This window comes from Mercurialis annua, linkage group LG2 (genome assembly GCF_937616625.2).
Source record: "Mercurialis annua linkage group LG2, ddMerAnnu1.2, whole genome shotgun sequence".
Taxonomy (NCBI): domain Eukaryota; kingdom Viridiplantae; phylum Streptophyta; class Magnoliopsida; order Malpighiales; family Euphorbiaceae; genus Mercurialis; species Mercurialis annua.
Genome location: NC_065571.1, coordinates 41,792,230 through 41,817,737, shown reverse-complemented (window position 1 = coordinate 41,817,737; position 25,508 = coordinate 41,792,230). Strand labels below are relative to the sequence as shown.

Below are 25,508 nucleotides of genomic sequence, written 5' to 3'. Positions count from 1 at the left end.
CCTTTTAACCAAAAAAAGAGAGTGGAATAATCTAATTTTAAATATTAATCCTAATCAGTTCTAATTAATCATATTTAATTAAAATCTAATTAATACAAAATCGAGGACTTTTTCTATCTTTTTCCCTAATTAAACTTAATTACTCTCCTAATCCATCTTCTTTTTCCACAATCAATTTCCGACTACCCCACCACCGTCGACGAAAATTCCGGCTACCCACCACCGCCAACCGATCCAGCGGATATGTTCCATCATGAAGAACAGATCCGATGGGATCTGTTGTTCATCTTGAAGAACAAACCCAACAGACCTAGCAGGTCTGTTTTTCATTGATTCCGGCAGTGGGATGGGGCTGCCGGAATTGTTTCTTAATTGCCAATTTTTTTTTTCCGGTGTGTAATATAGGTGTAGATTTAAATGATATAAGATGGTTAAAAATAAAAATGGTTCTTGTATTTTTAACTAAAAGTTAATATAGTTTTTAATACTTTGAAATAATATTTTTTTACAAAAAAAATTGAATGTCAATTTTGTGACGAAAATAAATAGTAAGAACTATTTAAAGCTTTTAACCCTCTAAAACCACTTAAAACCATTTAAAACCGGAGAGTGTGTTCACTCTATAGGGTGGGAATGGGGAATGGGGTATTTGATATGTTTTTGCATGATTTGATCCATTTTTACGAGGTTTGGCTTATTTGATATTTTGTGCCAAGTTCCGGGGGGGGGGGGGGGTTGTTTAACTTTCACTCAATTATTATGACTTAAAAATTGAGTTACATGAAAAAGAATGGTATATTGGTTTTAATAGAAAAGAAAAAAGGAATTGGTTTCAAATGACTAGACAAAGCAAAACACAAAGGCAGAGGTCAAAAAGACACATTGATTCTTTTGTTCTCACTTTCTATCAAATACCAAATAGCAACAAAGATGAAGAGCAGAGTGGGCGATATTGCAAAATTTTGATTGGAATTGGCATCACACTGCACCTTAACCTCATCAACATGCAACAAAACTACTGAATGCCAACAATCAGTTCATACACAGCAAAGGCAGTCTCAGGTAATACCATTCAGTGATCATTTCTTGCCATTTATGCTTATTTCTATCGTTTTTCTTGTTACATTTACTCTAAAATCTCAATCTTCTATAAACAATTTAAAATAAAACCACAAATCCTTCTTTAGAGCTATGATTCAATACATCCCATATAACAGAATTCGTGACTAACGAGTTATATCTCAAATGGTACAAGCGCTCAGCATGAAACTGTTAAGGTCGTGAGTTCAATTACTCCCACGAGCGCTATTTCTATTCCGATTAAAAAAAAGAAAACAACAAAACAAATCAACAATAATACTATAACATACTTAAAAATGCAAAACCAACATCAATTCCCTTGATTAAGGAGAAGTTCGAGGCAGATGAGTCAAACCACATGCTAGTTTCATTTTTCATGTCAAGACAAAAGGTTTGAATCGGGTGAGTAAAGACAGAGGAATTATGGATTGTATGATGTACTAAAGTTTACACATGTTGAGATGATGGTGGACGGACCATATTATATCAGCTCTAGCCTCTAGGATTTTGATCAATGCTCATAAAATGGGGGAATAATCGGTGCGTTATCCTCTCCCAACAAGGCCTGGATAAGCCTTCTTTACCCATCATCAAGCTTTCATTTAGCCCAGCCTATCCCTATAGTTCTTAGGATTGGCCATTGGGTCTGATGACAAATCAGGCCCAAAATAATTGTATTTCGAAAAAATTATACTAATTACCAAAAAAAAATGAAAATAATTACAAAATTACGGTGTATACTGTGGGTATAATGTAAAGTACCAATAAATTAAAAATATTTACAAAAATTCTAAAAATATTTACAAAAGTACCAAAAAAATAAAAAATAACTACAAACATACGGTGTATACTGTGGGTATAATATCAATATACTAATAAACTAACATTATATCAACATTAGACCAACATTATACCAAAATTATACTGAAATTTTATTAATATTAAATAAAAATTTACTAAAATTATATCAAATCGTATACTAAAAATTAAATTAATAATATACCAAAATTATACCAACAGTATACCAAGAGTATACACATCAAAATATATTTTATTATTACACCAACATTACACCACATCATATACTAAAAATTACACTAACAATATACTAAAGTTATACCAATAATATACAAATGCTCTAATTCATTACCAACTATAATGGAAAATACATATAAAAAAATTATACAATATATAAAATTTTATAATCGATATACCAAAAATATACTGAAATTATACCAATAATAAACCAAATACTATTTTTAAATTATCTGATTTATAGGTTTAATATTCCAAAATTATACCATAATTATACCGACATTATACACATCGTACTTTTGTAAATAATTTTTATTTTTTGGTAGTTTTGTAATTAATTTAAATCAGTCGATATTTTTGTAAATAAAAAAGTTTACTGGTACTTTTATAAATACTAGTTTCGCATTACGTGCTATGCACGTGGCTCGTAACGTAACTCGTAACGGAATTCGTCAATGAATATATTAATAAATTTAATATAATTATATCAATTTTTTATTTATAATAAATTAGTTAATAATTTTTGTAAAAGTAAGTGTAATATATTCGGTTATAATTTTTTTTTCCATACTGAATTTATTCTTTTTTTAGTTTTATAATAAGTATAATTAAATAATTAATTTAATTTTATTAATTTCTATCAAATAATAAGATAGAAATTTAAATAATAATATATTGACCAAATACAGTATTTTAATTTTGTAGTTCAATCAAACTAAAAGATAGTTATTCCTACTAATTTGGAGACAATTTAGCTACCTATTCTAATTAGAACTTTAATTACAATAGTGATTAATTAAATAATTAATTAGTTAATGACTATAAAATCTTTATTTAGTAGTAAACTGAAAAAGATTATTCAGTAAATTTGCCTGTCCCCCCTCCATCCGTGCTTTTATATATAGTATAGATATTTAAAATTTTAGGTATTTTTGTCATCATCCCTTGTATTTCTATACAATTAATTTTAAATGTAATATAAAAAACATAATAAATAAGAGGTTGTGTCATACAAATTCACAAAGTATACGTATTTTTTTAATTTAATTATGAATTTTAAAGTGTTAAATTTATACATCAATTTTTATTTTATCTCAATTTGATACATGAAGTGATAATATGCTGAGATGACAATTAAAAAATGACTTTCACCTCTGCAAATCACACTAATAAATGAGTTCCACCTTAACAAATTATAAATTCGTGTATCAAGATGAAATAAAATAAAAATTAGTGTATAAATTTAACAATTTTTAATTTTTATGATAAAATTGCAAAAACACGTATAGTTCGTGAATCTATATGACATTATCCCTAATCTATCTATCTATCCATCTATCTATCCATCTATCTGTACTGTATATAAAAGCACCGATGTGGGATAACTACATTGACCAAAATATATGAAAATGAATAATTTAATTTACATTTAATTCTGTTCATAACCTGATTTTTAAAAAAAAAGAAAGAAAAAAAAAGTGGAGTAACCTAAAATTGGAGAGTGAGAAGAATATAAAATTGGGGGTAGTGATATCTTTTTGTATCTTTTAAAAACCACAAAATCTTTTGCTTTTGTGATGTCAGTCACTACTTCCACTACTGCTTACTGCATCTGCATGGCTTTGATGAGCCTTTTTCATGTGTCCTATAAAGCTCACTCTACTCTCACTATGTCTCTGCTCCTCCTTTTTTTTTCACTTTTTCACTCTCACTCTGCTTCCTATTGCTGCTTCAAAGTTCACAAATTTTGGAATTCTGGGCTTTTCTTCAATTTTCTGCTGCCAATCTGTTTCTTCTGCTCCCTTTGTAAGTGGGTCATTCATTTTTCACTTGTTTTTTTGATATATTTTTCTTGGGTGAACATACATCAACTTGTTTTGTTTTTGTTTTTATGCTATGCTTTTTCCATGTTTGATTTTTGTTTTTTCATGTTCAGAGTTTTTATTTTACTTTTTAGCCCCATTTTATTGCCTGGTGTCTAGGTAGCACGGACACGGAGAATCGGACACTTGGATACGGACACGGAAAAACTCATTTTAAGGTTTTCCATAAAAAATACTTAAAGTTTTGTGTCCAAAACGTCAAGTATCTGAAACAAGAAGTGTTCGAAACGGGACACGAGTAGCCCGGTATATGTGAGCTAATTCTGTTAGTAATTTTTGCTTTCTTCTGTCAGTTCTGAATGTGTTCTGTTTGATGAATATACTATAAAATAATGCCTTTTTTTTTGTTTTTTTTAACCCTCCACGCATAATTCTTAGTTTTATATTGCAGTAGAGACATGTTTACTGGTTAATGATTCATAAGCTTGGATATGCTGTAAGTGTAAAAATTTATTTATTTTTTGTCTGCAAAATGCAGGACATAAAACATACAGTTGGTGTTCAAAGAAGAAAACTTGAGAGAGAGGGTCATTCAATTTGAGTTTGTATCTATCTTTATAGAGTGAGCGTATGCCTGGAAACCAGTACAACGGTAACTCCATTCCTTACCCGAGTCGTGTACAGAGGCTGTTGAAAGAAAGAGAGTTAAAAAAGAGCAGCAGAGCTTCTCCGCATTCTTCGAATGAGGTGACTGAACAAACAAGTGAGTTGAGAGAATTTGACAACAACTCGAGCAATTCATATATCGACCAGTATCTTGAAGGAGCTGTTGCAGCTACACGGGCACTTTCTCAGGAATGTGATAAGTATGACGGTAAGCCTTCAAGGCAACGATTATTGGTGGTGGCCAATAGGTTACCTGTTTCTGCTGTTAGAAGAGGTGAAGATTCTTGGTCTTTGGAGATAAGTGCTGGTGGTTTAGTTAGTGCTCTTCTAGGTAAATGTTCTTAAGTATTAGTAATTTTTTTATCTCCTCTGCTTTGTGTTATATGAATAATGTGTAACCTTATCTATTTTTTCTGTTATCCCAGGTGTAAAAGAGTTTGAGGCAAGATGGATTGGTTGGGCTGGTGTGAATGTGCCCGATGAGATTGGCCAGAAAGCGCTTACTAAAGCGTTGGCTGAAAAGGTATATGATTTATGCTTAAAATGTGTTTGTGTTAATCATTTTGTGCATCATGGTTTAAATATTTTGCGGATACTATTCACTTTATAACTGGTGAAACTCCCTTATCTTTCAATTTTGTTAGAGGTGCATACCTGTATTCCTTGATGAAGAGATTGTTCATCAATACTATAATGGATACTGCAATAATATACTATGGCCTCTTTTTCATTACCTTGGACTTCCACAAGAGGACCGTCTTGCCACGACCAGAAGTTTCCAGTCTCAGTTTGCTGCATATAAAAAGGCTAATCAAATGTTTGCTGATGTGGTGAATACGCATTATGAAGAGGGTGATGTTGTTTGGTGCCATGATTACCATCTAATGTTCCTCCCGAAATGTCTGAAAGAATACAATATTAATATGAAGGTTGGATGGTTTCTCCACACACCCTTCCCTTCTTCTGAAATTCATAGGACACTCCCATCTCGGTCGGAGCTACTGCGTTCGGTTCTTGCTGCTGATTTGGTTGGGTAAGCTCATTTTTCATATCACTCAGCAAAATCATATTGAATTTCTAGTATATTGAAGTCCGTTAAGCTTTTGCTGGGAATATTTCAGTTTACGAGTCAATCAAATTTGAAAATTATTATGTACTTCCTTTATTTGTTTAGGCTTGCACCATGAGACTTTTGTTTTCTTTGACAGTTCTAGATTGACCTTCTTTTGAGAATCTGTCCTAATTTGTGGAAATACATTAGTCAATAATAATTATGAAGGTGCTAAATACAGTGTCTCCCATGCAATAAATGCAAAGATGGATTCTGCTGAACATCATCTTAAGTTATTATTTGCTGCAGTATATGAAACGCAAGAGGAGACCAATAATTGGATAATACGTTTCATATTTGATTAATGACTAAAGTATACATTACCTTGCCATTTTTGTTGACAATCATTAGAGTTTGAGACCATTCATTATAGAAGGATTTTAGATTTTTGATTATGGGTAGGAATTTGGAACTGTGACTATATTAATTTGACAGTAATATATTTAGTTTGAGAGGAGACAGAATTTGTCGCAAACTCATGTTTGACACTCACAAAGGAATAGTTTTAAAAAATTAAAATAAATGTATGCAATCTACTGATGATTCCTCTGTGATCACACTTAGGAAAGAAGGTATTAATAAATGTTCGAAAGACAATTTATAATGGAGTCTATCCTGCATTTCCTGAAATTTAACATAACCATGATGAAATAATACCGGCCAGGTTTTATTTAATTGGTTCTTGTGTTTATGTAAAAGTTTCTTCTTTTTACTGAGTACTAACTCATCTTGAATAGTCCAATGAAGTTTATTTTGATGTAGGCATTTATAGTTGAAAATCTGTCATCCCAACCTGTTTAACTGTGGAAAGGTTATAGTCGACTTGTACTATGAAATGAAGCTTTTTATTCATCCCCTTCTGCCTTGTTGCTTTATTTAGTTGCACCGTCATTGTGCTGTCAATGATATTGGAATTATCCTAATGCCGTAAAAGTTTTTCCAAACGGGTTGATAACAGAGCCTTCTCATGTATATCATTACTCTTATGAAATATAGATGTCAAAAAGATATACATGCACAATTCTTATTTAAAGAATTATGGTAAAACAACTAGATTATGTTAATTACTAGATATCAATATTTCAATTTTTTTGTAGCTCAGTTTTTTTAGCATGTTTTGACTTTTGAAATTTTAAGATATTTATGGATGTTTCATGCATTTGAAGGAATAAATGTAAGAATCATATATTTGTTCAAGACTTTTTATAGTTTGATTAAAGTCCTCATCTTGGTTACTACAAATGAAAGCTTTTAGCTCTGTTTTTACCAATAATTCTCACAGCAATTCTGAGCATGGTTTATTTTCTTTCTTCAGATTCCATACCTATGATTACGCAAGGCATTTTGTTAGTGCCTGTACACGTATTCTTGGACTTGAGGGCACCCCTGATGGAGTAGAAGATCAAGGAAAGCTGACTCGAGTTGCTGCTGTATGTTTAAGTAGAATTATTCATTGGGTGTCCTTGCCTTATATATCTTACGCACTCCACAATTTGGTGTCTCACAAAGCATGTGAAAATAAAAAAAGTTTCACATTGAAGAAATACATTTTTACCTCCACTGCACTGATTCTCATTTTCTCGTGTAATGTCAGTTCCCTATTGGGATAGACTCTGAGCGTTTCAAAAGAGCACTAGAGGTCCCTCAAGTGCAGGAACACATCAAAGAATTGAAAGAACGATTTGCGGGACGAAAGGTAGATATGTTCTTTTTCTTATGGTTTCTTCTTTTGTAATTCAGTTTTTGGTGCCTACAGCTATTTTAAATTTGAGTAAGGCTCCATTTGTGAAAATAATTTGTTTGTGGAATTTTTGACATATGAGAAAATTACTTGCATTTTCCGTTTGATTATGATATATAATATTTCTATTTTTTTAAATAAAGTTTTGACCTTAGAGCACAAGGAATAGTCTTAATTTCATTTGAACACGATTAACAAAATATTTAGACCGGAGATGTGTGATTCTCTTAGTTTGACCTTGGATAAGTTGGACTTTAAGTGCAAGTGATGCGTAGCCCCAGGTGCCTAGGCTTTCCAATGCAACCTATGCAGCCTGTGGTTTGATTTAACTAAAACAATGCCACACCTAACACCTAACCTAACCTAGCTAGCATCTATCTCAGTAAAAAAAAAGTTGGTATCTATTTGAATTTAAGGTTTTTGTGAACGGTCAGTTGTTGTGGTCTTCGTTTAGTTGGTGTCTTGAAAACTTTAAGCACTTCCAATGATGAAAAATATATATGATGAATTTTATTTTTGGCAAAACAGCCTCTTAAGCCTGCAAAGATTATGTAAATCACAACATATCAGACTATCAGCTCTTCTTATGTTCCATGGTCTTAATCATTCGGAATCTTTGAAGTTACCATTCTTTTTAATTGAGTCTACATGATTAAGTCTAAGATCATCGTGCATCATTCATTCTGTGCCAACCCACCATATTGCATTGGTTTGTTCTTGTATAAATTTAGGACCAAGGATTTTGTATTAGGTAACTAGTAGTCATTCGGTTTATTTTGTCAGAAATGCTTTCTTCTTCTTTGATGCAAGGCTAGTGTTTATATTGCTCCTGTAAAGAAATTATGCCCTTTTTAACCCTTTAAATGGTTGAATGTTGAGAATTCTTCCATGAAATTATGTTCTACAATCTAAATTCATTTTTTACTTTGTTAAAGGTGGTTGAGATGTTTCTTTTGTGCTAGGCAACAAAATAAAAATCTATAGAAGGATTCCCATTTCTTCTGTTTAATGATAGGCAAAATAGTCTGCATCTGCATCATACAATGTATGTCCTCTTGCTTCTTGTGATTTATTTATCACTTTAAAGAACTTTTGAAGAGCCTAATGTTCATCTATTTAAACATTTAACAATTATGCTCCACTTTGTTTTTAAAGTTAAGAGCCTTAATCAAATTCTTGCATTACCGCTTACAATTGCAACTAGATATGTCAAGGTTTTATTTATCTGTTGCCAATTGCTGATATCTTTCTTAATGAATAGGTGATGTTAGGAGTTGATCGCCTAGATATGATTAAGGGGATTCCGCAGAAGATACTAGCATTTGAAAAATTTCTTGAGGAAAACTCTCAGTGGCGTGATAAAGTAGTTTTGCTGCAGATTGCAGTGCCAACACGTACTGATGTTCCCGAGTGTAAGCTTCCTAACTTACTAACTTGATTAATGATGCCTTTGATTCCATTCCTTACCTCCTACAGCATCACTGTTGGCTTTACTATGTATTACCCATAAACTTATGTTTTTTTCATTTGCTTGCAGATCAAAAACTTACAAGCCAGGTCCATGAAATTGTTGGGCGCATTAATGGTAGATTTGGAACTTTAACTGCTGTCCCGATACATCACTTGGTATGTTTTTGACTACCCATTTCATGATTATGAATTGTTCATCTCAGTTCTTAATGATGAATTGATCACTATATATTTATTGTCAAAGTAGATATTATTTTGAGGGTGCAACATTCTCCTTATCTTCCATGGATATGCAGGACATATATTATTAAAAAGTTGAAACCTGATTTAAGTTTCCTATATAGTTCAAACATTATTCAATTTCAAGTTGTTGGTGTGGACCATATATGACATACGTCAACCCTGGATTTAACTTGGTTTTTCCTCATTAAGAGACAACTAAGAAGAAGTGGGATAAATTCTCTTCTAGCACAAAGTAGACCAACTTGAACTCTTACTTCGTGCTTCATGCTTGATATAACAGTATTTGAGATATTTTAACTTCAACAAGAATACAAAGAATAGAAACTGCAAATTTTCCCATTAACTAGACTGAGCTAAGCATAATGTTTATTTTTTCAGGCTTTGGTCGGATTGCCAATCTGTTGTGCATAATGCATCGTTTAGTTTTCTGATGATTTTTTTGTGACTTCAGGACCGCTCTCTGGACTTTCATGCCTTGTGTGCGTTATATGCCGTCACCGGTATTACTTTATTCCAGCTTTTAGGTTTTCTAAATTTTCTTTTCATAAAGAAAATTATCATATTGCCCCTCTTCTTCAAGAATTTTAATATTCCATTCATGCATGTGAGATCTTGATCTCTAATTTTATGTGCTGCTAAAAAAAGATGTATTCTTGTGATTGTATTATTTTTAATATCAACAGACTTTTAGTTACTATTTCCGCTTTTACAATTACTCTTGTATGTGTCTTTCATTACAATTTTTTTTCTCTTGTTTATTTATTTCCCTTTACCTCCTTTACCATTTTATTACAAGTGTTACAGTATAGCATTAAAATATGTAATAGAATGTGTAACTTCAGTTTTCATAAGCTCTTCATACCATATTATTGGTGATGCAATGTTAACAATAATACTAGAATTGTTATTTGAAGTGGTAGCTGTTCAAATTGCCAATTAAAATTCGTTGTTGACAACATAGAGAGTCTTTTGAGCAGAGAAAAGTGTGTCCTCTTGACGGAAAATTCTTATTATTTATAGCAAGAATACAAGCAGATATTTAGCCCCTAAATAGCTAAACTATCATATACAATTCTGTCTAATTAGAGCCTACAACTAGCATATCCTATTTCGAAGGAAAGAATAACACATTTCCATATGCAAAAGATATTTGTAAAAATCTGTACAAAGGCATAAATTAAGACTGAAATTATGCAGTAAATTCCTTCAACAGTTGTAATGTATTTGGAGTATTTGGATCACTTATGTGTGTGTTTATGATGTAGGAAAGTGGTCAGTCAAAACAAAAAATATTTCACCAGCCGTAGACATGTTTTTCTTTAATAATGGAGTAATAATTTGTATGGATACTAAAATTTTCTACATGCTTTGGAACATATTTAAAGATAGGTGGACGCAAGCAAAACCATGGGAAAGTGGCATGTGCCTGATTTATGACATTGGATGTGATTATAGAATATGTTACAAGTATATGATACCATTTTGTATACACATTTAATTTTATTAATTTAGCATTTGTACAACATCCTGTATATGTTCACGAATTACTATTCAGTTATTCTTATGTTTAACATTGCAATGATGTATTTCTTATGAGTTTCATGTTGTTCGCTAACTTTAAAGGACTTCTTTCTTCTTTCCTATGTTATTTCGCTCCATCAACCAAATAGCGTGCCAATTGGCTTGAAGCGCTCAAGTCCTAGATCTGAGCATGATCATAACGATTTATTCATGCTTCTTAACTCCAACTTTTATTTTGTCTTGTACAGATGTTGCACTTGTAACTTCTTTGAGGGACGGAATGAATCTTGTCAGTTACGAGTTTGTTGCATGCCAAGATTCCAAGAAAGGTGTTCTCATTCTTAGTGAGGTAATGACAGATTAGTTCAAATGTGATAAGAGGTCTTGGTTTCTTTTTCAACCAGCAGAATTTGGTAAAATTGAAGAAACACAAGATTTTTAATTTCCTTTGATTGTTATGAACATTTCAAGATAACTACAAAATTTAAAAGTAAAAAATAACTATGAGACACAGAAATTCAGAAGTTGTAAGTTTGATTTTCAGTTTCAGCATATGGTTCAAGTTATGATGGATATGGTCATAGTACTTTTTATTTGTTGCCTAAACTTTATTTGTTTGGCTGGATTTAGAAATAACAGGAATCACATTTCTGATGGCATAATATGATGCTGAATTGCTGATGCATTCCTCATTTAATTTGTAACGCGCTTGTGGTTTTGTGAATAGTTTGCAGGAGCAGCACAGTCTCTTGGTGCTGGAGCTATCCTTGTGAACCCTTGGAATATCACTGAAGTTGCAGATTCAATACGCCTGGCTTTAACCATGCCACGTGAAGAAAGAGAGAAGCGACATTGGCATAACTTTGAGCATGTCACAAACCACACTGCTCAAAATTGGGCTGAGACTTTTGTGAGGTATATACTTGAATTAGTGTCTAAAAGTAAAGTTGGTATTTTGACCATTTGCCTTGCGGCAAGGTGTCCTTTGAACCTACACCCGCCTAAACCTATTTCACTATACATTTACAAGGCTTGGTAGAACTCTTTGTGCTGGATGGCTTCATAATGATACATGATAGGAACATTGAAATTAAGATTTAACTCTTAATGACAAGAATGCCTACATAGAAAATAAAAGTTTCTAATTTAATATTCTTGTAGCATAGTTATATTTTTTAGATTGGCAATGCAACTACGTACGCAATGCTATAAACTAGAAATAAATCAACCTGTAATGTCCTTTCACTATCTTTAAAAAGAATGCAAGTGGAATTAAGTAATAGCTTGATTTTAGCATGATGAATGACTAAACAATCAAATGCCATGTGTTTCTGAAATGTTGTGTTCTTAATCTACATGATTAAAGTCTTGAACGAAATGTTTGCTTTTATTAATTATGACATCAACCAATAATGGGATTGTCTACAAAGTCATGAAAATTGCACATATGATGGGAGTTCTGTCCATCGATTATGGTATTCTAGCATTAGTAATGTGCTGAAATATGAGCACTTAGCCTTTCCATTAATTTTACTAACTTTTTAATTGCATGACAGCGAACTAAATGATACAGTCATTGAGGCTCAACTAAGGACTCGTCAGGTTCCACCTCCATTTCCTGAGCAAGATGCAATTAAACGATATTTACAGTCTAAAAATAGGCTACTGATACTGGTATGATCTGTTCTATAAGACTATCACTATGTTTTTTTTATTATCCTGTTGATATTTACATTGTATCTTCTTGCCGCCTAGTCCATAAAGATATCAAGTCTTCTCTGCGACTTATTTACATCTATCTTCAGTTTGATTTATTTAGTATACATCTTTATCATATAAATAATTTATTCTTGTGAAATTTTTAGTTTCCACTTCTATTTTAAGTGAACTTTGGTAGCCTCCAGAATATAAACTCAATCCTTCATCATTTTGCAGCTAATCTCTTCATGCTTCACACCATAGCAGAGGCCTCTTAGTATGTGTTTGTTTTACCTTAGCAAATCTTGTCTTCCTATCTTATCCATAAATGAAGAAAGTAGCTACTCAATATCTCTAGAGACTTTCCTGGACTAAGGCATGATGTTAGAATGTAGTTAAACGCAGTTACCTACTAGTTCCGATTTTGTCTGCATTTTCTTCTATTTTGTCACTGAAAATCTATTTTCTAGTCACATTATATGTCTCGAGAAAAAGGAGAATATGATTCTTCACCTGAATTTTATTAATGTAGTCTTGGTTCTTTCCTTCCTCCTTACTTGTGGATCAGGGGTTCAATTCAACATTGACCGAGCCAGTAGATACTCCTGGGAGAAGGGGTGATCAGATTAAAGAAATGGATGTGAAGTTGCACCCCGAGCTGAAAGACACACTTAGAGCACTTAGCAATGATTTAAAGACAACTATTGTTGTCTTAAGTGGGAGTGGCAGGTTTTTCTTAGATGAGGTATTAATATTAGCTAGTTTCTTAAGTATTCTTTTTTGTCTATATTTTCTTTGATGTTTAGCTGATTTTTATACCTCACAGAACTTTGGGGAGTTCGACATGTGGTTAGCAGCAGAGCATGGGATGTTTTTACGTCTGACAAATGGTGAATGGATGACGACAATGCCGGAACACTTAAACATGGAATGGGTCGACAGCGTGAAGGTGCTTCAACAAAAAAATTTGTTTCCTTTATTTTACATTTTGCACAATAGTGTCTAATTATTATATGATCCTCTTCACTTCTATACAGCATGTTTTTGAGTATTTCACCGAGCGAACGCCACGATCACATTTTGAAGTTCGTGAAACATCCCTTGTATGGAATTACAAGTATGCAGGTACATTATTCACTTTTTATAGGGTGAATTAAGCATATCTCTTACAGGAGTTATAATTCCTCTGTCCTCCTGCTATGTTTCATCTCATTTTTGTTGTCTGTAGATGTTGAATTTGGAAGACTTCAAGCGAGGGATATGTTGCAGCATCTTTGGACAGGGCCAATTTCCAATGCATCTGTTGATATAGTTCAAGGTAGCCGATCAGTTGAAGTTAGAGCCGTTGGTGTAACAAAGGTAAATTGCAAGTTTGATGCTCGTAAAACTATATGCATAACCTGGCAAGTGCGTTTGTTTCCATAATTCATGGAAAAATATTTGCTCAGGGTGCTGCTATTGATCGAATACTGGGAGAGATTGTTCACAGCAAATCAATGACAACTCCAATTGATTATGTCCTCTGCATCGGACATTTTCTGGGAAAGGTAACTTGCATGACACTCTAATTTTCTATAGTAAGCGCAATCCTGTTAGGCCTGTCAATGGGATAGGATACCTGTCTGGCCCTCCCTACCCCACCAAACAGGGACTGTTATTGGGAAGAGATGATGGAACTCGAGTCACGCTTTTAACAAAAAAAGGAATGTTGGTTATTAAAGCCCGCAAGGTTTGGCCAAACTATTACTTCCATACTTTATGTCAACAGATCGACTTGTTTCCCCTTGATATTTAGCGTCCATGGATGGTGGCGTAGGGCTCTCATGTGCTTCCATTGACAAATTTATTAAACTGCCCGCGACATTAACGTAAATCATTTTAAAAAAAAATAAAAATTATTTGACAAAATATCTCCTATAATTTAATTTTTCTATAAATAATGTCTTTGCAAACAAAAAGTACTGGAATTTATAGTTTTTAAATATTCGGGCGGATTGGGCTTTGTATGGGACTAAAATTCTTTGAGTCAAACCCGTTAAGTGCAGCACAGACCCATCCTGAGCCCAAATAGGGGTTAGTCTATATCCTGGTGAGAACAAAGTGTCAATCTGAGTTTATTGTTGCTCATCCATTTAGGCTATGAATATCTATTAAGGCTAAGAGAAGTAGAGCACTGATAATGGTTAGCACATAACACGTTTATGTTTCAGATCACTGGTGTTTAACAAATCTGAAATAGAGCATTCTGCCAAAGAAAATCTTTTGTGCAACATTGAAATAAAACTGTAACTCTTGGGTTTGCAAGTGCAACTAGGGTTATAGGTTCAACTTTTAGGAGCGGACATTTTTTCAGACTAGTTGATTAAGATTTCTCGTTTGAACCATTGCAATTTTTGCATTGATACCTAGAGGTAGAAATGCAGATAGGTTGATATTAGTTGGTTCCCTTATGATGTTGATGGTTAGACTTTACTCCCTATTATTTCAGGATGAAGATGTGTATACCTTCTTTGAGCCGGAGTTGCCATCTGATGGCATTGGTGTTGCGAAAACCAAGCAAAGCGACGGATCAAAGTCACCAGGGGAAAGGCGACCTTTGAATCTTCCGGGAAGTAAAAGTGCGTCAAAACCATCTCAAAGTAAAATGCCGAGATCTTCATCGAATCCTGATAAAAGAAATGCAAATCACAGCCTTGGAAGTGGGCGGCGTCAATCGCAAGAAAAGATCTCATGGAATGTGCTTGATCTCAAGGGAGATAATTATTTCTCCTGTGCAGTGGGGCGAACACGAACTAGCGCACGCTATCTACTCCAATCGCCGGACGATGTTGTCTCCTTTTTGAGGAAACTGGGCAATGCATCTTTAAACACATAATGAAGATGATGCTTTTACTTACATCATGCCATATGCAGACCTGACCTTTGTGTCTAGGCTATATTCGTAATATATATTTTTACTATTTTTTTTTGTTTCTTTATGATTAATGTTGTACACACATGTTAATTTAAGGTCAAAACCGTCAAATAGTGAATTACTATATTTTAATAGTGAATGTTCATCTATCTCATGATTTATCTGGAACCTGATGTTGGTATTAGGACATCTGAAGGAGTTTTACAGAACGCAACAGTAGGTGAAAATAATTATATAAATACTACGATTTCTTATGCATATTTTCAAACCTATAACCTTTTAACTTGTCATTTTCAAACATACCACCTTTTAAAAATAATTAGGGAAAATTACAAAAATAACCTCAACGTTTAGGGATTATGACATATGAAACTCTATCAAATTCTTTGTAACAAAATAAACCTAATGTTTGAAAACATTTTAAAAATGACATTGGTCAAAGATAATATCAGGAAAAAGTTACATTGACTCCCTTAATTTATAGTAAATAATCAAATTGATTAAAATTAATTATTTTAATAGTTTAATCTATCATTTTAATAAAAATAAAATAAATAAGAATTATTATTTAAATTGTATTATCTAAAAAAATATAATTAAATAAATTATTTTTTAAATAAAAATATTTGAAATAGATGTAGACTAAAAACATATTTTTCAACATCAATAAAATGTTTTCTCTCAAAAAATGTATTATATAAAAAATTATATGGACAATCCAAAATAATAAATAGAAAATTAGTCCATATACTGACTAAGGCCTTTTTAATTAGAAAAGTACGAGAATAAAAGCTCAAATTGACTTTTACGTTTTGCACTTTATTAATTTGATTTTTCAACTTTTCTTTTTAACAAATAAACTTTCAAAATGAAAAAAATACGGGTTACAGTTAAAGAAAAAAATTACAATTGATTTTCTTATACCCATTTCCAAATATGCTTTATAGATTTTTATCTTATTTCTCGCCTTATTACCATTATCTAAATCTTTCCTTTTCATTTTGAATTTAGGTTGACACAAAAATTAAAATGGCAAGCCCTTCGCCATTGCAGCCACCATCGAGTTTAAGTTCTGCCGCAACCATCAACCATTATTTGTCTCAAGCCCGTCGCCGCCGCCGTAGTAAGCCCTCCGCCGCCATAAACCCTCCGCAATTGCCCACCATCGTCACAGCCCGTTCATAGCAGCATCTCCTTCTTCAGATCCAGCGACGCGCAACCTATCCCTCTATTCTTCTCTTACGACAACATATTCTTCTTTAGACATGCGGAGCCCTGAAAAAGTCACCGGCGGCAGGTTAGTACATTTCCCCTGCTGCTGATTTGGCCCTGCGTTGATTCAGGAGCCGCCTTATTCGTACCGACCATCTTAGCTTTTTTTTTTATGCTTTGGTTTTTCCGTTTTCAGAAAATTACAGATGGAGGACCTCTTGTCGCCATGATAAACAAATCGGAATCGGGGATCAGATCCGCGACGCAACAACAGTTTTTGATTTGTAATTTTATGACTTGATTTTTTTGTTGGTTAACCAATGGTGTACTAATGGTACATCAATAGTCTTATTTTTTTAATATATTAATTGTTAACTTTGGATAAACTTTAATTCTGCAAGCATTTCTAAAATTTTTGAATCGTCTTTGTTATTTATTATATTGCAGTTTTTTTCTGTCAAACTGATGAAAAAAAACGATGAACGATGGTGGTTTGATTTGAACGAAGAAAGCAGTCGTTGGAGTGGGGACGAAGATAGGCGAACGATGAACGAAAGCGAACAATGAATGAGGGCGCGGTGGCTGGCAACTGTTGTCTTGTTTATTGTAATTGAGATATTAGCAATGATGTAAAAATAATTAAAGTTAACTATATGTTTTCTAATGGTTAATTAATAGTTAACTAACTTTGTATGATTTTTTATATAAAACATGAATATATATTGATAATTTTTTTTTAATTACAGTTAACTAATATGTGACTAATAGTTAACTAACAGTTATTTTTATACGTTTGATTATTTTTAAAATAATTGAAATTTGATGTTCAGTTGTTTTTTTCTTATATTTGAATAATTTTAAAAATAATTAAAGGGGTAATTATATGTTTCCTAACGGCTAACTATTAGTTAACTATACTTATGTTAGTTATCTAAAACATGAATACATAATGTTAATTTTTTTTAATAGTTAAAGTTAACTAATAAGTGACTACTGGTGAATTGACAGTTAACGAATTTGGTACTGTTAATTTTAGAATATATTATTATTAGATTTATCTAAAAATGATTTTATGATGTTAATAGTTTTTTATTAAATTTAATTTATTAATGGTAAACTACATGTAAACTGACAGTAGATCAGTTTTTGTTTTTGACTATCTCTGATTCTTTTATAGCCATTGATGAATCGAACCGGATTTTATTGACAACAAGGCAGCCATGTCATCTCCAACACCAAACTAAAATCATATATGGCACATTTAGACCAAACCAAACTCGATTCGAATAAAAAAAATCAAACCACCTAATAATCAAAACCAAAATTAAATTATATTATTATAGAATATTTTTTTAAAAAAATTATTTAAAAATAAATTTATCTTCTCCTTCTATCTGTGTCTTCTCCATTAAAGGAGAAGACTTGCTCTGGTCTTCTCCTTCAATGGAGAAGGCCAACAGATTTGGTCTTCTCCGTTGAAAGAGAAGACATGCTCTGGTCTTCTTTATCAATGGAGAATACCCATAATCTGGATTTTCTCCTTCAATGCAGAAGACCCAAAATCTAGGTCTTTTCCATTGAACTAACAATATAATAAAATTATACCAACAGTATACAAACTCTTCAGTTCATTACCAGCTATAGTGAAAATACATACAAACTCTAGTTCAATGGCTATAACTGACCCCTTGCGCATACGTTTGACATTTTACTGTGATTAAGCCTTTTTTATATGTATTTTCACTATAGTTGGTAATAAACTAGAGAGTTTGTATATTGTTGGTATAATTTTTAGTATATTATTAGTTTAATTTTTAGTATACGATGTGGTATAATGTTGGTGTAATTTTTATCTAATATTAATAAAATTTCAATATATTTTGATGTATATACTCTTGGTATATTGTTGATATAATTTTGATATATTATTAGTTTAATTTTTAGTAAGCGATTTGATGTAATTTTGGTAATTTTTTTTATTCAATATTAATAAACTTTCTGATGTGTATAATGTTGGTATAATGTTAGTATATTTTTAGTTTATTAGTATACTGGGATTATACCAACAGCATACGCCGTATGTTTGTAATTATTTTTTATTTTTTGGTATTTTGTAAATATTTTTAAATCAATTAGGATTTTTGTAAATGAAAAAAAGTGAAAATGTACTTTTGTAATTATTTTTATTTTTTTGGCAAATGGTGTAATTCCTCAAAGATAAAATATTCTTAAAAATACAACGCCATAGTTTAAAAAAAAATATAATTTGTACTTTTCTTTTGCAAAAATAACTTTTAATATTCTCAATTTTTTTTTTAATTTTCAAAAATACAATTTTGATCAACTAGCGATATACTAACAGATTACTAAAGATATATTAGAAAATAATTTATGTTTTAAATGGATAATATAAGTTTATTGAAAAATTATAACGATATATTAAAAATTCATTTATTAACGATATACTAAAAATTAATTAACTATAATTTTATCAGCGATTTACTCACGGTTCACTAACGGTATCTCTTTCTTGATGACAGTAGCATCAGAGTTCGTGATAGGGGAAAGCGGCGAACGGTCATGCTCTATTGCTATTTCTTTTATATGCTTACCTCCACATCTTTATTCTAAAAACAAAATTATTAATTTTTTTTTGAAAGTACAGTTGTTTAGAATATACAATTCAAGTTTAACAATGGTTTACCAACGATTTATTAACCATATATTTAAAATAAAAATTATTACAAGTTTACCAACGGTTAGCCCAACATTTACTAATAGTGTACTAAAAACAAGATTATTGGTTCCATTAGTAAACAATTGGTTAAATACAACAAAACCATTACTGTCACGACCCAAATTATTGAGCCGCGACCGGCGCTAGGGGAATGAGAGTGGTAGCTCCAAATCCCGTAGCAAGCCTAAACCACTACAAATTTTTCGCGAATAAAATATATTATTATATATAATTCGTTTTCAGAAATCTTCTTTAAGTAATATAATTACAAATATCAAAATATCGTATTCCTTTTCTGAAAACGTTCGCGAAACAATTCTTAGAAACCAGAGTCTTACCGAGAGATATCTCATATCCAGCACCGCCCTATTTCTAGTCACAATCATAACCAATTCTACTCACGGCAATTGGTACCAAATTTAAACGGATAAAACGTTATCTTTGTACACAACTTATTTATAAAATTATATCAGAGTTTACTATACAAGGTACCGTTTGAAATCAAATTATAAACCTTATACTGAAACCTACTGACTTCTGCAGCTCTAAGGACTTATACTTTGTGCAAGTCAAAAGACTACCAAAACAAAGGAGATGGTCTGTCTGATCCAACTTCGATTTCCTGAAAACAACAGTGAGGGGTCAGTATTTGGAAAAATACTGAGTGAGCTTGCAAATTACTAATGGTATTATAAAAATATAACATCGCATTGTAAATAAGCAATATTATAAAAATACATATAAGCAAGTACTTGATCCGTTCGAAACTAAAATCCTGAAACATGACACGACTCACGAATATTCAAATCAAGACAATCCAAATGGTCCGACCCGGGAGTGTTCACACTCAACTACGTCGGCTGCGACCAATCTCTTAATCACAAAGTGTAGGTTCAACCCACTAGATACGGGGCTCAGGTTACTTTAACCGAGTTCTCGCTCGTATCGCAGTCATATATCCAACTTCAAAATTCATATTCATAATCATATCATGCATATTTATATCAAATCATTTCTCATAATCAAACATACTACACTGACTCAATACTGTGATCACACAGCCTATTGACACCCAATAGGTAGCTAGTTTCTTTAAATCGTATACTAGATTCTCAGTTCAAAAACAATCATTCAAATCAACGAATCATATTAATGCGATGTATAAAATCATAATATTCATAATATATGAAAATAACTTTTATAAATAATACGCAAAAGTAAATTGCAACTCACAGAACCCGCTATCCAAAACTGCATTATCGTCATTCAATCACGTAGGTTCCACGCGTCATTTAATCTCGTAGCTATTCCAGCTCGTCGGCCTGGTGGCTCGTCGGTACGTCCGTTACTTATCCCGATTACCTGTACGTTTAATTCGTAAACGTAAACTTAATGCTAAAACCCTAAGTTATAATCTTAGGTTAACTTGACCTTGTTCCAAATATGACTCCTAGATTTGATAATCTCTTAATCACATGTCTCTTTTGAACGTCCTAGTTTATGTTTTGAAATTCAATCGAATCACGATTGATTACGCGACTTGAAATTGTCTGAAATCAAGTTTTCCGCGTTGCGTCATGGCCCCGAAAAGCCCGCATCGAAGATCCTCGTTGGCGAAGGACTGCATGTCTGTGCAGTACGCTGCACGATCGTGCAGTTGCTGTGCTGCATGATCGTGCAGCACCTGCTGCATGTTTGTGCAGCCCCGGGGTTCACTTCCCGGGCCATTTCTACATGCTAAAACATTCTAAATCAATTCCGTAACGCTTAACAATATCAAAGATACAAGATTCAAGCTTAAAACTTCGAATTCGAATCCAAAATCGTTAAAACGATAAAACCGCTCAAAACCCTAATTTCAAATTGATATTCCATCAAATTACCTTGATTTAATGCTCTTGGTAGATAGAGAATTGAGTTCTGAACAAATCGATATAAAGAACGCGCGATTTGGACGAGAAACGGCGAAACCGCGACGGATCGAAATTGTTCATCACTTTTTCCTCCTTTCCTTCTTCTGGAGCTTTCTTCCTTCTCAGATCAATTCATAAGATTGATATTATATATTTCTTGGCTAATTAGCCATTTCAATCCTTCATTTCTTTAACCTAAACTATTTCTCTTTTAAATTTTATAATATTAACCAAACGGTTATTTATTCACTTTAACTCAATTACTTACGTATTAGTTATATCCAAATGAATAATACTAACCCAAAATTATTACTTTCCGTCAATAATCTTCTAATTGCTACTCTCGAGGCTTAATTGGCTAATTTATAATTTGGTCCTTAAACTTTTCAAAAATTGCAATTTAGCCCAAAACACATCCGCGTCCAATTTTTTAAAAAGTCTTCGATTGACTCGAAACTTTTACCACTATTACTATAAAAATATTTCGCGGACCTTGGCGAAATAATTTCCATTACAGGATTTATATTTTATTTTTATATTAATTTTCTAACCTCTTCCTCAAATCCCGCTAATACGCTTAATAAAAATTAGTGTAAATTCCCAATAATATTAAATTAAACCCATATTAGTTTAATTTATCGGAATTTACTACATGTGGCACAATTTAAATATTTGGGGTATTACATTTACAAATACACAAGTGAAAAAAAATTATATTAGAAAATAAAGAGCATCATTGCAGAACAGCCAATTATTTACCAAAAGGTTAACCAGCACCCAAAATATTACAAATACACAAGTGAAAAACACAAAAGAAATCACATGAAAATCAAGAGGATAATTGCAGAACAGCCAACGGTCCATCTATGGTTAACCATTGCAGAACAACCAATATTTGCACAATCAGTTAGTGATGATTTCTTTTGGAAGGACGAGGTGGTGCCGCTGTTGATTGTGGTGGATGAAGGTTACTACTGACTGAAGCATCTCCGAACGGCGAAGAAGAGAGAAAGAGGACGGCGATTATGAGGTTCTCCGATTGCGATTAGGTGGCGGATCTGAAGGATCAATTCACCGGATCTGAATCTGAAGAAGGATATGTTGCCGCCGATGAAGAATGGAGGGAAAGGTTGCGGGTCGCAGGATCTGAAAAAAGAAATGCTGCTATGAACAGGTTGTGGCGCTGGTGCGCGCTGGCGGAGGGTTTTCGACGGCGGCGGCTTGCAAAAACAGTTGGCGGCGGCAGTGAAAAAATAAAATAATTTTTTTTTAGTTAGAACTGAAAAAATTAGATTATGAAAGAATTAAAGGAGTAATTAGCAGTCGTGTAAAAGTAAAAGTATAAAAATCTAAAAAAAGAAGAAGAAATGTATTTTTCAAAAAGCAAAGATGGAGGCGTAATTATGAGATTAAGTTCATAGAAAATAGTAGTTTGTGTAAATAAACTCAATGAATTATAAATGAAGACATTAGCTAAAATAAACTTGCATGCCCCATGATGTATATGCATGCATAGCTTGCAAGTCTTCAAAAGATGACTCACAGCCTGCTCAAGTGAATCAGATCAATCGAGATAAAAAATGGGACACTCTTAAGCCATACTTCTCCAACATCTACTAATGTTGATGCGATCCCGAACGGACTGACCACATGAAATGAAAAATAAGTTATGAGTCGATTTAAATTTTAAAGTGGTAGATAGTCGAAATGTTGCGGTATTGTAGTGAGAATCACCCTAATGCTTACGAGTAATACAAAACCTCTGGAAAAATGAGTCAACATCAAATTTATTACGAACAAAACCTTCGAATGAAACCAAAAAAATTCATCAAATCCCTCTTTTAAAATTCGATTATCCACAAGTTTTATTTTAAAAGATATGGAATAATAAGGGGAATTTGGGCAATCAGGACATTTTTAACTTTGAATGTTGATTGAAAATTCATGGTCAAAGCATGATCATTAATATTTGTGACACTTAAAAGATTTGGTCCATTTCAACTTTTCAAACCAGGCAATTTTTATTATTTAGAGAATCTAAAAATGAAGGAGAAATGACCCTAGAGTATTTAAAAGGACAATTTTGAAGAATAAAAATTCTTAATTGAAATACTAGATATCCACCTTATTTTATTCTGAAGCAGAAGCATTACCTTGTTGAGAGGCTAAATATTTTTCTGATTGCCGAACTATAATTTTTTTACATATGGTTATCAAATTATAAAAAGCTATAAAATGATTATCGTACTATTACTTTTTTACAAAACGGTTATTGAATTATAAAAAGTTGTAAAGCGGTTACCGAATTATAATGTTTTTCACAAAATGGTCACCGGCTTGCTGATATGGACACCAGCTTACTGATGTAGACGAGGTGTATATATGTATACTTAGACATCAAATCGGTAATCATTTTGTTAAAAAATACCTTATTTCGTTATTTTTTATAATTCGGCCATCATTTTGTTAAAAAAATATAGTTTGATAACCATTTTGTTATTTTTTAAAATTTGTTAACTGTTTCTTAAAATTGTTATAGTTGGGTATTAGCGATAATAAATAATCCTTCATTGAGTTTTTGTTTTCCAAAACATCTAGCCGTAGTCTTCGATCTCTTATTTGAAGTGTTTTCACCCAAAGACATGATGCATAAATGAAGTTTTAACCCAAGAAGGAAAAATATAGGATTTTGTGAAAATCCAAAATTTTGAGTTAAACCCTTGAAATTGATCCGGCAAGAATGATATTTGATTCGTAAAAAAAAAATGATATTTAAGGTTAAAATAATATGTTTTTTCACCAGAAGACAAGTTTCGTGCACAATGGTTAAAATAGTATATTTAAGAGAAAATAGAAACCGTAGGTAGAAGCTTTTCTATTCTGAAGGAGAAAAATAAGTTGTGTTTTGAACGAATTAAAAAAGAAATTGCGATTTAAACTGTCAACTCATAATATATGATCGTAAACATTACATTCGATCATGTATAAAACTTACATACGATCACATTCTGCTCGTATGCATGGTCGTAAGACATCTGTTTTAAAACATTTTTGAAAGCTATTTGATGCAATACGATCATGATGTACTATATGATCGCATGTAGTGAAAAATCATTGAAAAATTGAAAAACAAATGTGAGTTTTAATGAGTTAAAACATATGAATCATTTTGAGAATTTTGAAAGAGTTTCAATAATGAAACATTTGAGCAATACGAATTATGCAGTATGCCTAAAAGTATGAGATTTAAGAATTTTTAAAACTTATTCTCTATATTGATTTGAGTAATCAAAGCAACGAAATAAACATATAGAATATACAGAAACATGCACAATCACACATAAATACTTTATAAATGTGAACTTAGTGGAATTAAACCATCCTTTAATCGGGCAATTTTAATTATAAAACAAGACATTGGATGAATTATATGATTTAATGAAAGAACCGCAGCATACTGAAAAAATATATTTATAAAATAAATAAAAATAAAATAATATAAATTCTATTATAATTGTATAAAAATAGATAAAATGTAAAATTTCAGATGGTAATTAGTTTTTTATAAATCAAAAATCATTAAATTTTAATAATATGATTTAAAAATTTAAATTTATAAGATTAACAATTATACATTATGTCAATGATAGCATAGATGAGGCATGCAATGATATCAGCAATAAGGTAATGATCGATTTATGTGTTGGCTTGATGAAAAATACTTAATAATGAGAGACTTGCTGGATCAATAAGGATATGACACGTACATATAAGATATATTGTTTTGGGTTATCTTCAGATTAAGACATGAAAACCTTCTTTATAGTAAATGAAAATTCCATGCAGCCTGTTGGTCCATATTAAAAAGGTGCATGCAAGAATCTTTCTTCTTTTGCATTATTTATGTGGGAGTATATATGAAAGAATTTTCTCTTATAAAGTTAATTTGAAGGCAAAAAGTATACTTTTGTATTGTCATTTTAATAGATCTTTTGAGGTCTAGTTAAAACTCAAAAGTTCTTGTTGGTCCATTGTGAACCATGTGAGATCAACAAATATCAAATTTTTAGAACTTGAAAGAAAAAGGTATTAGATAGTGATATATTCTCTAAGTTTTATCTATAATGTATATAATATCCAAGGGAGACATACAAACATATAAAATTAAACTTCATTAAAATTTATTTTTAAAATATTAAAAGAAATTATAAATACTTTTAAAATATTAACAATATAATTTGAAGTTTAAATTCAATAAAAAATAGGAGTAATAGAAAAACAAATCCAAACATTTCATGTTTGTAGCTATTTAATCTCAATGTGCGAAACGTTACAAAACAAATT

The 25,508-nt window shown here is 31.9% G+C and overlaps 1 protein-coding gene across 3 annotated transcripts; it reads left to right on the top strand.

Moving 5' to 3' along the window:
• Positions 1-908: 908 nt before the first annotated feature.
• On the top strand, positions 909-15,456 carry LOC126667830 (alpha,alpha-trehalose-phosphate synthase [UDP-forming] 1-like). Of its 3 annotated transcripts, XM_050360920.2 has the most exons (19): positions 909-1,062; positions 3,853-3,921; positions 4,477-4,935; positions 5,030-5,127; positions 5,249-5,637; positions 7,031-7,145; positions 7,310-7,411; positions 8,718-8,868; positions 8,994-9,082; positions 9,621-9,669; positions 10,939-11,039; positions 11,418-11,605; positions 12,247-12,364; positions 12,957-13,133; positions 13,215-13,337; positions 13,426-13,513; positions 13,617-13,747; positions 13,837-13,935; positions 14,877-15,456. In XM_050360920.2, the coding sequence occupies exons 3-19, from the start codon at positions 4,569-4,571 to the stop codon at positions 15,261-15,263; spliced, it is 2,772 nt and encodes a 923-aa protein (XP_050216877.1). In that variant the 5' UTR covers positions 909-1,062; positions 3,853-3,921; positions 4,477-4,568; the 3' UTR covers positions 15,264-15,456. The 3 variants fall into 3 exon arrangements, with proteins under 3 accessions (XP_050216877.1, XP_050216878.1, XP_050216876.1); XM_050360921.2 differs by lacking the exon at positions 3,853-3,921; XM_050360919.2 differs by lacking the exon at positions 909-1,062 and having other exon boundaries at positions 3,660-3,921.
• The last annotated feature ends 10,052 nt before the right edge of the window (positions 15,457-25,508 follow it).

What these genes read in the sequence shown, in the direction of transcription:
- LOC126667830 (XM_050360921.2), top strand. Translation starts at nt 4,569, where the DNA reads ATGCCTGGAAACCAGTACAACGGTAACTCCATTCCTTACCCGAGTCGT. An exon ending in AATGGGTCGACAGCGTGAAG is followed by an intron (nt 13,338 to 13,425) that starts GTGCTTCAACAA and finishes ACTTCTATACAG; the next exon opens with CATGTTTTTGAGTATTTCAC. An exon ending in TCGGACATTTTCTGGGAAAG is followed by an intron (nt 13,936 to 14,876) that starts GTAACTTGCATG and finishes CTATTATTTCAG; the next exon opens with GATGAAGATGTGTATACCTT.